The sequence below is a fragment of the Geospiza fortis genome, unplaced genomic scaffold (genome assembly GCF_000277835.1).
Source record: "Geospiza fortis unplaced genomic scaffold, GeoFor_1.0 scaffold275, whole genome shotgun sequence".
In the NCBI taxonomy this organism is placed as follows: domain Eukaryota; kingdom Metazoa; phylum Chordata; class Aves; order Passeriformes; family Thraupidae; genus Geospiza; species Geospiza fortis.
Window position 1 is genome coordinate 4,687,419 of NW_005054341.1, and position 14,520 is coordinate 4,701,938.

The window sequence follows — 14,520 nt, forward strand, 5'->3', positions numbered from 1 at the left end:
TTCGTTACAAAAGTAAATTTATTATGACCTCACTTTTATAGCTCTTTTTTTAAATTCCTCATAACAATTTATAAATAACTCCTGGTCGTGGTTGCCACAGCTGGGGGTGAGTCTGCTGTTTGGGAAGGTACAAAAAGAAGGGGATTTTTGGGAAGCTTGGTGGGACTACAGCACCATGGCCTGGGGATTGCCGAGGAGCAGCGGAGCCAGGCGCAGGAGCGCCCGCACGGGCACGTGCAGCCTCCTCAGCTTCAGCAGCAGCTCCGAGAAGTTCCTGCTCCCTAAAAACATCCAAAGCAAAGGAAAAGGGTGTAAAAATGAGCAAAGATTTGCCTGAAATTGGAGGGGGAAGCTTCAGAGAGCTCATCCCATGGATACGTCTGTTGTGTGCTGGTTGGAAAGTGAAGTTCTACAAGAGATCTCAGATCTCTCTGAAAACAGATCCCAAATCCGGGAAGAAGGAGAACACAGAGGAAAAGAACAGCCAGAAGAGAGGTGTGTAACAGGTAACTGGAATCTTCCATGCCCAGACACAGGAATTTGTGGCCAGCACAGGATTCTTGGGATAGGCCCCTGATCCCTCATGGATGTGGTGACATTTCTGCCCCAGCCCTAAGCAAGGAACAGAGCTTCCAAAATTTAGGTCCAGCTGCCTTTCTTTTCCCTCAGTAACCTCAGGACTGGTGTATTCCCAGGCTGCTGGAGAGCAAGGAGAAGCTGCCCAGTGAAAGGATCCAGGATTTCCCCAAATCCCAGTTCCAGACTCACCTTCCAGGCCTCCAGCTGCCAGCTGCCCCGGTGTGGGCACAGAGTGGTAAATCAGGAAGCACGCCAGCATGCTCAGCTGGGACTCCTCTGGAGCCTGCCCACTCAGGTAGGAATGTAGGGACACGTCCCCTCCGGCTGCAAGGGACAAGGAATACCTTTGGTGACATTTAGGAAGCAGGATTTCCACAGATAGATCCCACTGAAGTCTCCATTCCCCACAGAAGGTGGGCTGGGAGGTTGTTTTCTGACCTCCCTCCTTCTGCCATGGCCACCCTGCTGTGGTCACTGTTTGCTTTTGCTCTGGGAAAATTCTCCCTGTGCAAGATGAGGAAGGAATTTTCTCTGGGAAACATCACCTTCCCTGCTAAAAACCTGCCACCACTCCAGGCAAACACAGTTCTCCAGGGAATGTTCCACACCACACTGAAAACACCCTCCCTTCCCTCATCAGTTTTCCATGCCTTTGAGGCAAAAATCAACCTGGATCAGCAAGACAAGAACCAGGTGAGCAACAGGGGATGGAATGAGATGGTCTTCAAGGTCCCTTCCAACCCAAACCATTTCGGGATTGAAATTCCTCCTTACCTTGAAGCCACTGATCCAAGGTGTTATCTATGGTGCACTTCATCACTGGCAGGAATTCCGAGTTCATGAAGAGCCCTCGGGTTGGATTCCTGCTCATCCTCTCCTGGTGGCTCCGGGAGCTGAAGAATTCCAGCACCAGCTTCATCTGCCACAGCTCAAAGGTCTCGGACATTTCCCTCCTTTCCAGCCTCCTCACTGCCTGGCAGTGGGAATTAGAGCAGGAATAAAACAAGTAAATGACTCCTCAACCCCTGCCCTCACTCCTCTGGAAAAGCACATGGAATGGCCACTGTTTGCCCCCCAAAAAGTGGGAAAAAGTGTTTTTTCCAACAGGAACAGGAGTTTCCTACCTGGTCGATGGCAATGTACGTGGGCAGCATCTCCGGATTCTCCTGGGTCACACACTCGTAAAGGATGGAGGAGAAAAGATCCAGGATTTCCTGTTTCTGAAGAAAGACAGGTGTCAGGCACAATTTATTCCAGGTTCCTGCCTGGAATTAATTAACTGATTAATTAACTGAAGTTAATCCATGCAGTGGCATCACAGGAATTTGGGATAATTAATGATACCACTTGACTTCTACCCTGGGATAATTAAACTGGGTTTTATACCCTCCCTTAAATAATTTTTAAAGAAATTCCACATAAAGCACCTTCTGTGACTTCCCCTAAATGCTTCATGGCCCTCTGGATCTGTTAAACACATTCCTCAAGGAATGGGACAAAAAATCCCAATATCAAACCAACAGGAATCAGAGGATCACCCTTGTATTACACAACATCCTGCAGGATATTCCCTGCTCCTGATGGTTGCAGGGCTAAATTCTGCTCTAGAATTTAAGGCAGGTTTTCCCCACTTTTTATCCATGGAATAAGTGTTGGTCCACACCAACACTTCCTACCTGGCCCATGTCCATAGTCGGTTTACAAAAATAATCAGCAAAGGAAAAGAGAGCAGGATCGGAAGTGAAAGCAGAAATTGCTTCTGGCTGCAAAAAAAAAAAGGGATTAAAACACATTCCTAAAGTGAACTTTTTGAATTTGTGCACAAAGGTAGCAACAACTGATTTCCAAAGTGTCCAGAACACAAGGGAGAAAACTGGAACCCATACCAAAGGCTGGAATCCATGCCTAAAGGTTGGACTCAATGATCTAAAAGCTGGACTTAATATAAAGGCTAGACTAGATGATCTAAAGGCTGGACTCAGTGATCTAAAATTTTGATTCAATGATTTAAAGGCTGGATGCAATCTAAAAGTTGGATTCTATGATCTGAAGGTTGGATTCCATGATCTGAAGGTTGGACTCCATGATCTGAAGGTTGGACTCCATGATCTAAAGGCTGGATGCAATCTACAAGTTGGATTCCATGATGTGAAGGTTGGACTCCATGATCTAAAATTTGGATTCAATCATGTAAAGGTTGGACTCCATGACCCTGGAGGACTTTTCCACCCTAAATGATTCCATGATCAAGCACTTCATGGGCAGGACATGTCCAACACCTGTGTCTGCCCACGCACATGCACCAACACGTGTCTGTCCTGTGAAAGCCAGCAGAATTCCCTCCCGCAGCAGCGTTCCTGGCAGGAAGCACCCTGGGAGCAGTACCTTGAAGGCCCGCGCTTCCGAGTTGCGGTGGGTGACGGTCTGTGCGAGGAGGCTGCGCCATCCCATGGGATCCTCCTTGTAGGAGAGCTGCCCAGCCCGGAGCTTCACGTACAGGATGCCACCCTTGGAAAGGATCGACCTGGAATGGCACAATGGGGCTGATTTATGCAATCAGGAGGAAATTCAGGCTGGATATTGGGAAGGAATTCTCCCCTGTGAGGGTGGGGAGGCCCTGGCACAGGCTTCCCAGAGAAGCTGTGGCTGGCCCATCCCTGGAAGTTTCCAAGGCCAGGCTGGATGCGGCTTGGAGCAACCTGGGGTAGTGGAAGGTGTCCCTGCTCATGTCAGGGGTGGCACGGGGTGATCCTTAAACCCCTCCCAACCCAAAGCATGCTGTACTAATGGAGTGAGCTCAATTTAATCCTTCCACCTGACAAGGGGGCAATCAATGATTGGACTTATTATCTTGGAGGTCTTTTCCAACTTAAATGATTCTGGGACTGATCAATGGCAAGTAAATTACCTAAAAGCACCCCATTACGGAGCAAAGATTGAGCTGGTTTCTCCCACCCCTCACTGGAGAGTGCAAAGATAAGAATGATTTCCACCCCCCCACCCCAGATCCTGTGTTCCGGTAAAATCTCTGGTTCCCACAGCTGCCCGCCACGTTTCGAGCGTGTCACGAGGGTGGGTGGCACTTTGTGACATGGGGTGACACGAGAAAAAGCATTTCACAGGGCTTTGTAACAGTCCCCAACAGTCTGGGAAATGTGATATCACCGCCACTCAAAACCAAACCAAAACCATGAGTTGTAGCTGCTCTCCGGTGCCTCATCCCACTACCAGTCTGCGGGTTTTACTATCAGGTTTTCCCCGACCCTGTTTTTTTGCATGAATTATTCACCTCAATGGGTGAAACCCAACTCTGCAGTTTCTTTCTTCACCCCTAAAGTGCTGTCAGATGCACAAGAGTGACTTCATAAAACCCAGGTTTCAACACAGAGCTGTGGTAGGGTTTAAAAAAAACCACGAAATACGATTACTACAAGGTCATGATTCAGTTGAGCATTAAAAAACACTTACTGGAGATGAGTCGTTCCCTTGCTTAAATCTATTAATAATTCCCAGTACCGGGGGCCCTTCACTCTGATCTGTCAATAGAAACATTTTATTACTAAATATAACCAGAATCATTGAATTAAGAGGCTTTTACTTTTTTTTTTTTTCTTTCAGGGCTGGTTTATAGTGTTGCCCACACAGAAAATTCAGGAGGAGGTTTGTGTCTCCTACAGGGAATTCCCTGCTGCATCAGATCTTGGAAGATCTTGATCAAGACAGAAGACAGAAGACAGAGAATTGTCTTTGGAATCATAATGGGACAATGTCATCCAGAGTCAGGCTAAGGAATCAAAAACCATCAGATCTCAGCTCTTGAGATTTGTGACACAAAATCCAGGTGGTTTTCCATTAGAACAGAGATTTCCTCTACCTGCTTCAGTAAGTGGAGCTCTGGGAGAAGCGTGGGTGCCATCAGCTCCTCGGTGGCCTCCCCGTACCACTGTGTGCCCTGCAAAACATCACAGGAGCCACAGGTTAGAAAAGCTCATTTCCATGGGAAAAGGAAGGAAAAGGGAACCTTGTGGGGAACAACCGCCCTGGCAGCAGGCAGGGGGTTCTGCTCCTAAGTAAACACAGGACTCATGCCAGGAAACACAGACTTCCCAGGCCGTATTTTCCATGGATGGATAGATCAACACCTAATGCCAGGCACGGCTGAAATGTGAAGGTTTGGGAGGCAAGCTGCAATGGGAACATGGAAAACTCTCTGCCAGAATCACAGAGATCACCTCTTCCCCCTAAAAATTCCAAGAACTCAGTTCTGAGCATCTCCCTTCTCCCATATAAAACAAATCCCACAGAAAGGACTCTTCCCTGAGGGACACCTGATGGAAGCACCGAGGAGAAACATCAAGTTGTTCATCTCAGAATTAGGAGAAGGCATGGAAAACCACAAATGGTTCCAGTCACCTCTGAGCCTTTGGAAATCCTTCTGAAGAGGGAGAAGAACCTGGGTCAGTAAGGACACCCTTGACAACTCTGGTGGCTCTCCCTGTCCTCCCCTCTGCTCTCCAGGTGCCACCAAAGCACATCTGAGGTGTGAGTGGGTTGAGCTCAAACCCTTCACTTATTTGTGCAGAATTCACCTCATCACCACCACAGCTTGAAACCAAACCCAAGACCGGAGGCCACTCCAATGAAAACTGGGATAAATCCAAGTGTTTGGTCATCCCACAGCTCCTCAGGGCCTCCCAGCCACGTTACCTTGTAGGTGACCTCTATGAGGGCGTAGCAGGGGGTGTTGGTGTCCACGTCCACGGGAGTGAGCAGCCTGGGCTCGGCTGCCAGCACATACAGGTGACGCAGAGCCTGCAGGTGGTACCTGGGGTGGGAACCAGGAGCTCAGCATGGGCTAGGAATGATCCCAGACACCCAATTCCTGCTCCACATCCCAAATACAGCTCATGTGGCCATGAACAGGAGCACAGCAGAGCTGGTGTTTCCTCACTGACCAAAGATCGTTACCACTGCCACTTACTTCTTCCATATCTCACTTTTTTTTAATGGAGAACCTCCAAAAATTGATTTTTGGTAAAAGTCCATAATTTGTCTTTTGTAAGAAGATGGTTCAGCTGAAGGAAATGGGATCCCCATGAAAGCCTTACCGATTGTCCGTGCTGTGAACAGGGAAGTGAGGGTACAGAGCACAGAGAAGAGCAGCAATGGAGGAGTTGGAAGTGCTCAGGGAATATCTGTAGGAAAAAAACAATACTGTCCTTTAGTTTTCCTTCTAAAAAACAAAGGAGGCCAAAATATTTTGGTGGGACGAGGAAAGGAATTTCCAAAAGTGCAAAACCAACAAGACTTTCTCTGCCAACAGAAGACACCTTTATGCATCCATATATTAAAAACAGGGAAATGGAGGAAATGGAAATAAGGGCAGAGATCTGCCTTTGGAAAAGGCCCATTACCTTCCTCCTCCCAGGAAGAGGAGCCCCAAAGCCATGTGGTGAGCCAGGTGGAAGCCGTAGTTCATCTCTCCCCCTGTCTTCTTGTGCATGAAACGGCAAAGCTGGAGTACTTTGAGGTTCCCAGAGCCGGCCATCACCATGGCCAGGGCCAGGAGAAGGACACTCAGGCACGTTTCCAGGTTATAGTGACCTGTCTTCAAACACAACAGAGAGGTTTCATCACAATTCCATGGCCAACAGCACATTCCGGGTGGGATGATCCACCACTTTCCACCCCGGAGCTTGAAAACCACATTCCCCAGAAGGAGGGAGAGCCAGCAAAGTCCTTCAATGATTTGCAGCTCTGCCACATCCTATAGATCATGCGTAATCCAGGAAATTAAAAGGGCTGGGTTTGTTCCCATTGAGGTTTTGCTGAGGGTCACACAAAGCCATCTTTTTGCTTGGAAAAACTTACTATGGACGCTGTTGGAGCCGACAAGCACTTCAGGAAATCCGTGGCGTATTTGTACTAGAAAGAAAAGGAATGCCCAGTGAATATGGATCCTAAAGGTGAGTGACAGTTCCCTGGGAAGTGAATGGAATCAAATAACCCTCCTCTTACCAGGCACTGAAATGCTGCCAGATTTTCCGAGCCGGCAAAACGAAATCCCAGGGATAAACACGCTCCGGCAATGATGTAGACGTGAGCTTGCCTAAGGAACAACACAAACAGGAAATGACTAAATGCTCCTCTTCTCCTCATCTGAATACACAGCACAAACCCCTTCATCCCTTAGAAATAAAAGGGAAGACTCATCCTTTATAGGATATCCCATATAAGAGAACTCTCCTTTACAGGACAGTGAAATTCCCTAGGAGGAGATTTTTGGGATGTTACTCACGCCAGCGTTTCCAAGCTCAGGTCTTCAGAGGAAGGCAGCTCTGTTGCATGAAGAGAGATAATGTTCTCTCTAATGATCTGTAAAAAGCAGGGAAGGAAAATAAATCCATGGGAAAACTGATGACTCATTGAAACTTTGGCCATCAAGAGTTCATAAGTGATACCAAACAGGTCTAAGGGAAGGAAAAGCTGTTTTTTCCCCCAGCAGAGACCATCAGCACCCTGTAGTTCTCATAGGTATTGAGCTTACTTGGTCTTAAAAATTCCATACAATATCTTGGAATATCCCTGATTCCACTGTTGGGAAGTTATTCCTAATGCTCAACTCCATGCAGCAGTTTTGGACCTGGCAATGCAGGGAAAAGTTTAATCCCTTCCTTTCCCTGACATCATTTTGTGTCTGGAACAATCCCATCTCTCCTCAATCATCTCCTTTCCAGTCCTTGGTGCTCCTAAAATCCAGGGATCCCAGGGGACAGTCACCTCTGTCATGTTAATGTTCATTTCCTTGTGCTCCTGATGTGACTATGGAAATGCTCACATGGAAAACAATGCAGGGAGGTGAAAAATTGAGAAGCAAACACAACACACATAAACAAACACCCACCTGAGGCACATTGCTGTTGACCCACTTGGAATTGGGCAGGATGTCATCCCACAAAATCAGGCATCGAGCCAGGGTCTGGGAAAAGTGAGAAAATTTATCTATGGAATTGGGAAAAGCTATAAAAATACACCTAAAATTAATGTAACATTTCCCATAAATTGTGTCTTTCATCTATTTATCATTAAATTCTGTCTCCATGGCAAGGAAGGTGCCAGACTTACAAGGAGGAATTGTTGGAAGGGGTGAGTTTGGCTGGGAAGCAAAGGATTCTGGATGATGGGCATGTTGGGCTGGAATTCCTAAACATCATTTAAATAGACTGAGGAAAGAACCCAAGGGAAATCTTACCCTCAACAAAAGGAATTCTGGTTTGACAAAGTCCAGCAGATACATGGTGTCTGGTGCTTTGAGCCAGTCAGCAATGGATCTGCAGGGCATGGCAGAAGAAAAGGGTTTCCAGGTCACATTCCAGTAATCCCAAACCTCAGCAGAGCCAACACTAGGGCAGTTTAACCCTGCAGGAATTCCCAGGTCAATACCTGTTGTTGGTCTTCAGGTAAATCATGGCAAGTGCAAGGGTGGCACCTGGACACGTCACATCCACGTTGATGGTGTCTCCTTCCTGGGAAAACACAGGGAACACTTCCCACAGGTTCACTTGGAAGGGAATCATGCTCCCAAAGTCATGGAGACACCTCCCAGAATTCCGACGTAAATGAGCCAGCACTGGCACCACGTACCTTGATTTGGTAACTGGGAGATTTATGCTTCTCCCTGTGCATTCCTGCCTGGAATCTCCTGTGTCCCCCCACCATGTACTGGTAGAGCTGCTCGGGAACGTTGAGGTCTGACATCCCAATCAGGTTACTGCCATGCTAAGGAATGGAAAGAAGGAAAACATGGAAGTGCCTTCCTCTAGGAGAAAAACCCACAGGCAGCTAGGAGCCAAGGATGGAACAGCTCTTGGAATGCCATCCCAGTGGATAATGAGTCTCCTAATTGCAGCTGACTTACCCCAAGGCACACCATTCCCAAGGCCAGCCCTGATGCCAGGGAATAGGACTCTCTGTCCGTGCAATATTCCATTTCTGGGCCGGGGGGACGCCCTGGAGAAACCAAACCAGCAAAATTCACCTTTGAAAAGTCCAGCTCATTGCTTAATTCCTACTGAAAGGAGAAAAAAAAAAAAATCTGTCCCTCCTTAGGGAAGTCCTCATTGGAACGACAAGGAGCTGGCAGTTCATCTATCCACTCCCAAACAGCAACTCCCTCCTAAATGTTATGGTTGGAGTTTAGAGCCATGGTGAAAACGCCAAGTTTAACTGAGGATACTTTAAGATCCTGAATCAATCCAAATGCTGTTGCTAAAAAAGGATTGCACATATCCAATTTCTAGAAACACAACAAATTCACCCTTAAAATTTATCCCAATCCCTCTTTAATAAACCACACAGTCTCCAAGTATAGTCCCATGTAAACACGGAGAAAAGCTGTTACAAATTAACTCAGAACGAGAGCACAAGTGAGATCACAAATCTGCTGTTCACATTAGCTCTTAAGGCCTAGTGGTTAAAAACTCTTAAAATTCCAAACAGGAGAATTTAGGACGCCAAATTTCCAGGTGGAAGAAGTAGGAACAGTAATGATGCTACCACTTTTCTTTTACTAAACCCAATGACTTTCCTTTTTATGCTGCACAAGCTCCCAAGAGGGACCATGAGGTTTGGGAAAATGGGAAGAAAATGTGGTGGGAAAAGATGCCAAGGTTACAATCCCAACCCCCTGTGCACATGGCGACTATCCCAGCCCTCATCCTGTTTTTCCAGTGCTGGCACCCACCTATCTCAGCCAGCAGCACCTCGGCAGTGTGCCTGTGGGCAGTGCCCTGGTAGACCAGGCCTATCCCGACCACAGCAGCCACCTGGACGTTGTGGGGCACATCCAGCTCCGTGGAGGTGGGAGGCAGCAGGGCAGGGATGTGGATGCTCAGCAGGCGGGTGATGGCCATGTCCATGGTGCCCAGCTTGGCAGCGGAGACGCCGAGCAGGAGCCCGATACTCGTCATCTCGTGGCCCTGGATAAAGGGGACAAGGAGCAGTGAGGTACATTCCCAGTGAGGAATGGGAAAACCCCTGTCCCAGTGCTCCAGTGGCCTATCCCAATGAGCTGTGCGCAGGGTGGAGAGATCTGGTGATAACGCTGCTGGAAATCTTTGAATGGAAATGGAGGTTCCTCATTCTGCAGAACCCCAGAATATTTAGGATTGGGAGGGACCTCTGGAGATCATCCAGTCCATCCCCCTGCTCACTCCGAGCAGGTGACACAGGAATGCATCCAGGTGGGTTTGGAATGGAGTTTCTTCAGAGGCTCCATGCCTTCCCTGGACAGCCAGCTCTCCACCACTTCCTTGGAAAGAAGTCCTTCCTCACACTGAGAAAGGATCCTTCCAACCCAAATCAGGCACCACAACTATAACAAAGCAACTCAGACATTCTCCCACACCAGGAAACTCCCAATGCAGCAGTTCAAAGAAACCTCCCTTGTTTTGCCTAAAGAATCCAATCCCACCGGGATCTGCCGCCTGGATGTGCCAGAATTCCTCACCTTTGTCAGGTAGTCGTGGATGTTGAGGGTGGCCAGCTTGGTGAGGTGCCCGTTGAGGCCCAGGGCCATGAGGAACCCTGCGTACTCGTTGGCCAGCTCAGCGATTTTGGGCTTGTTGTAGACGATCCAGGCGGAGTCGATCTGGGAAGCGGGAGCGATCTTCAGGCCGGCAGCCACCCCGTTGTGGAAGCTGGCCCAGCAGGCCATGTTGGGGGGGACATCGATGTTCCCGCTGTTCAGATCCACAGTGGTGTTCCTCGGAGGAGCACGGCCTGCCATGGGAGAGGGGATAACAGCGGTCAGGAAAAGCCAAGCTCTCCATCCAGTGCTAAGTGAGGGAACAGCTCCGATCCAAGAATGTTCAGGAATGTCAGGACAGCCCTTTGCAGGATCTCCATCCTGTATGACCCCAGCACTGCTTAGGCCATTTTTCCACTTCTCTCTCCTTCTGTACCTAAGAAAAGGTTTCAGTGTTTGATAACACTGGCCCTGACCATTCCAGAAGGATCTGCCACCATTCTAGGTGGCAGATTCAAAGCCCAAAGGGGCTGCTTCCCCACAAAACCCACACTTGAGCCATGAAATTCTTGGTGAAGATGCTATAAAAATTACTGTAATGGGATAAGAGCTGGAAGAAAGCCCATCCTGCTCTGGGATGGACTGGGAAGGAACCCCTGAGCAACGTACCAGTGAGGTTCAGCTTAGGGATGGGCAGCTGCTCCGTTGGCACAGGATGGTAGGAGAACAGGGTGAACATTCCTCGTCCAACTGGGAGTGCCATGGTTCGCTGGCACAGCTGCAGCAACCTGGTGGGGAGGTGAATCCAAAAATCACATGGAAGATTTTCCCAAATATAAATGACCTACAAACAACAGGCACTGGACAGAACCATTTTCCCCTCATTGTGACTCCTTCTTTCTCCTTTTGAACCAAATCTTTGGTCCTTACAAGGTGCATCTCCAAGATACCTTTTAGCTGTTGCAACCTGGCACTATTCTTCCCTTAAAGCTGGTTCAATACATCCATTCCACAGACACTTCCCAGCCGTGCTGGAAGTGAGCTGAGAGGAGAAAGCCAAGTAAAGATGGTTGCCCTGTGGGATCCTGCTATGAGTGGTGATAACACCAAGTAATAACCCACGTAGAGAGGTGATAAGGTGCTTCCAAGAATGCCGACCACAGTTCTCTATGATTTAGTCTGGAAACACTTTCTAAACTCCTTAGATTACTCAACTCCCTAGGTCAGACTCAGAACATGTTGCATGATAACGGTGTTCTCAGGTTTGCTTTTTAATTTGGTTTTTAAAGAAGAGGTTTTTAACCCACCCCGCAAAAAGTGAATAAAGCAGGACAGGGATAATCGAGGCCACTGGACACAGGTTTCAAAGGAATGGGATGGGACAGGGAATGTGCTTTCTGTGGAGTTCCAAGGTCCCCTGTCTCAAGACCAGCCTATCACAAAGGGTTCTCCAGTTTAGGCAGGGCATGGATGGTTTGGTCTTTACAGAGTAGGTCCTGCTTATATTTCACATTTTTTGGGCAGAAGAAAGTGCTACAAAATCCCTTCAACTCCAACTGACCTCAATGAGCTGTCTGTCCTTCCCAAGAGCCCTCTACTCCAACACAGCAGAGCTTTGATCCACGCAACTCCAAAGACTTGGATTATGATGTTTTTTTAATTAGATTCTGAGCCTCCAAAAATATCCCCACAACCTTTCAGCTGAATGAAATACTGGGAAACAGAAACAGTTGGAAACGGAGAAATTTCCAAGGCCACACTGGATGGGGCTTGGAGCAATCAGGGATAGTGGAAGGTGTCCATGGCCATGGCAGAGGTTGGAATGAGATGAGCTTTAAGGTCCTTCCAAACCCAAGCCAACCCAAGCCATTCCATGCTTCCAGGACTCCTTACCTGTTTTCCTTCTCCTCAATGTACTCGTGGTCACTGGCTTCAGGCATCTGCACCACGTTGACGCGGACGGGCCGGGCGCTCTGGAGGAGCCTCCTCACCTCCTGCACCCTTAGGTCCTCGCTCCAGATCAGGGACATCACCTCCTCGTTCATGTCGTTCATGCCATCCTCATCCTCCTCCGACTCGGCTGCCGACGGAATGTCCGAGGACAGCACCGTGCCCACGGACTGCAAGGGAAAGGGAAAAGACAATTCCAGGGGGTAAAATTGTCAGGAAGGCACCACAACCTGAACTCACCCAGCACAATGTGATGGGTCTGCACACAGAAGGGATGGACACACTGATGGACACATGGACACAGCATTCTCATGCTCCTCACAGGAATTTAAAGGCCTGGAGGATTTCCAAAGATGGAAATCAAGTAGTTTTGCACAACCAAATGCGATAAATAACTAAAGACAAGAGGATATGACACCTCAAATGCATTGAGGAGGTGACATGTGATGAAGTTCTTGTCCTTTCAAAATCTCTCGTTTTGGAGCAATTGTAGGAAAGGGTTTTCCTTTCCCTGCCTACTCCATCAGCCCAGTTTGTGATTATCCCAATTTGTGATGAGTCCAACCAGAGCTGCTGTTCTGCAGATTCTGCTCCAAGCCCTGTGTTATTTTTCAAAGTGTTGATGTTTTCACACATCTATTTGGATTCCCTCTACAACCACCTTGGAAAAGCAAATTACCCATTAAAGCAGCCTACACAGCAGAAAATCCCAAAATTCCTCACAATCAGAAAACTTGGGACTCATCACAGCACCAGAACGGTTTTGGAACTTCCACACATGACCAGAAAAGCATGAAAGCTTAGGAGCACTCTTGGAACAACCTTTCCCATGCAAGATTTTAGAAATGCTTTTCTAAAACTCTGCTCTCCTGTTCGCTCACATCACACAAGTGATGAGAGGACCCAAAGGGAACAGATCTTCCTGTGGTTCTCTGGGAACATGTGGCCCCAGGAAGGCAAGTAAATGAAGAGCTGATGAATGAAACCCAATTTCTTCTGGTAAATCCACACTCAATCTCAACACACAACTGCACCACCCAGAGCAGCAGCGTCCGTTCTGAAACAGGAAACTCCACCCTGCCCTCCTGAAAAATGACAAACAATTTGGGGTTTGAAGCTCACTTTGGCCTTTTAAGGTCACATCAATTCAAGGCATTGTTATAAAGCTAGTGATAAAATCAAATTTATCATCATTTTCGATGATTCGTGAGGGTTTCGGTTGGGCACAGCTTCCACCAGCAGCAAACAAAAAGGATTTTTCGTGTGGTGGCAGGTGGGGCTTTGACCTGGAGTTAATTAACCTTTCTGCCAAATTAATTACAGTTTTGATATGCAATTAGTCATAAAGCCTTTGCTGCAGAAAACTGGAATAACTTTAATATCCCTTCCAAAGCTGAGACAGCAAAAAAGGATCTTGACCAAGGTGGATTTGAGATTTCAATTCCAATTGCTGACTTTGGAAAAGGCTCCAATCTTCTGCCATGACAGGGTTTTACGTCAGCCTAAAGAAGATTTTTGGTTTTCAACAAAGGGCTTTTCAGTGAGATACAATTCCTTGGGATGCTGGTGATAGCCACCATCAGAAGAAAATGCTGAAGGGAAAAACATCACACTGTTTTTTAAATCATTTTACCTCAAGATACAAATAACTAAAACCTTTTTTGGGAAAAGAGAAATGTGGCAAGTGGATTTCCAAATCCAGCTCTTCTAGTGGAAAGGAGGATGCCAGCCATGCCAACACAATAAGCCTCTGACAAATACCCACTTCCTTCTCCTTCTGCCATGGTTTGATGGCAGAGCCTCTGGAGAAAGCATCAAAGAATGGGTGGAGGAGGAGGAATCCAACAGCTCTAGAGGTAAAACTTTTGTCTAAATTTAAAAATGTGATTTATCTTGAGTTTTCCAAGCTATCCATGATTATCCATCCCTGCTGGATGTCCCTTTTCACACCAAAACCCTTGTACATGTAAATCCTCCATTTTGTTGCCCTCAGTTTGGGAATTAAGCTGGAAGTTCCCGAGCTGCTTGCTCTGCCCAAACCCTTGGATTGGAAGATCCCTTTGTGGCCATACTCACGGATTTTCCCTTCTGCAGGCTCCCTTCCCAGGCCTGCTTGGACAAATCCTGGCGGCCGATGAGGAGGCAAACAGCTTCCGGCCAGTCTGAGGCCGGCTGCTCCCGGCACTGGTAGATGGCATCTCGGATGGGAAGGGCCACACCAAAGGGAAGAGATTCCAGATCTCTCAAGGTGAAACCTTAAAATTAAGGAGGGGAAAAAACCCCTAAATAAGTTTTATCAATCCCAGACAAAGAGTGTTTCCTGTTATCCAAGCACATGGTTATTCGGGAATGTTGTTGTTCCGCTCTTACCAACACTGGTCATCCAAAGGACCAATTTTTCAGCCAGGCTGGAAACAGAAGTGCTGGATTTGAAACTGCACCTGGAAAATTAAGGAAAAGCAAAT

At 47.6% G+C, this 14,520-nt stretch overlaps 1 protein-coding gene across 1 annotated transcript in view; it reads right to left on the minus strand.

The window, feature by feature from the left end:
• ANAPC1 (anaphase promoting complex subunit 1) overlaps window positions 1-14,520 on the minus strand; it is a gene marked incomplete at its 5' end in the record, with an annotated part of 24,949 nt that continues 10,429 nt past the window's right edge. The window contains 25 exons of the mRNA XM_031058279.1: window positions 1-281; window positions 769-903; window positions 1,354-1,552; window positions 1,704-1,799; window positions 2,256-2,342; window positions 2,965-3,103; window positions 4,048-4,115; window positions 4,454-4,531; window positions 5,287-5,404; window positions 5,688-5,774; window positions 5,994-6,187; window positions 6,451-6,504; window positions 6,598-6,688; window positions 6,878-6,954; window positions 7,484-7,558; window positions 7,832-7,910; window positions 8,023-8,105; window positions 8,224-8,358; window positions 8,498-8,589; window positions 9,323-9,557; window positions 10,088-10,359; window positions 10,775-10,893; window positions 11,999-12,225; window positions 14,132-14,310; window positions 14,426-14,496. Coding sequence (XP_030914139.1) covers window positions 166-281; window positions 769-903; window positions 1,354-1,552; window positions 1,704-1,799; window positions 2,256-2,342; window positions 2,965-3,103; window positions 4,048-4,115; window positions 4,454-4,531; window positions 5,287-5,404; window positions 5,688-5,774; window positions 5,994-6,187; window positions 6,451-6,504; window positions 6,598-6,688; window positions 6,878-6,954; window positions 7,484-7,558; window positions 7,832-7,910; window positions 8,023-8,105; window positions 8,224-8,358; window positions 8,498-8,589; window positions 9,323-9,557; window positions 10,088-10,359; window positions 10,775-10,893; window positions 11,999-12,225; window positions 14,132-14,310; window positions 14,426-14,496 — 3,106 coding nt within the window. The remainder of the gene's footprint in view (window positions 282-768; window positions 904-1,353; window positions 1,553-1,703; window positions 1,800-2,255; window positions 2,343-2,964; window positions 3,104-4,047; window positions 4,116-4,453; window positions 4,532-5,286; window positions 5,405-5,687; window positions 5,775-5,993; window positions 6,188-6,450; window positions 6,505-6,597; window positions 6,689-6,877; window positions 6,955-7,483; window positions 7,559-7,831; window positions 7,911-8,022; window positions 8,106-8,223; window positions 8,359-8,497; window positions 8,590-9,322; window positions 9,558-10,087; window positions 10,360-10,774; window positions 10,894-11,998; window positions 12,226-14,131; window positions 14,311-14,425; window positions 14,497-14,520) is intronic.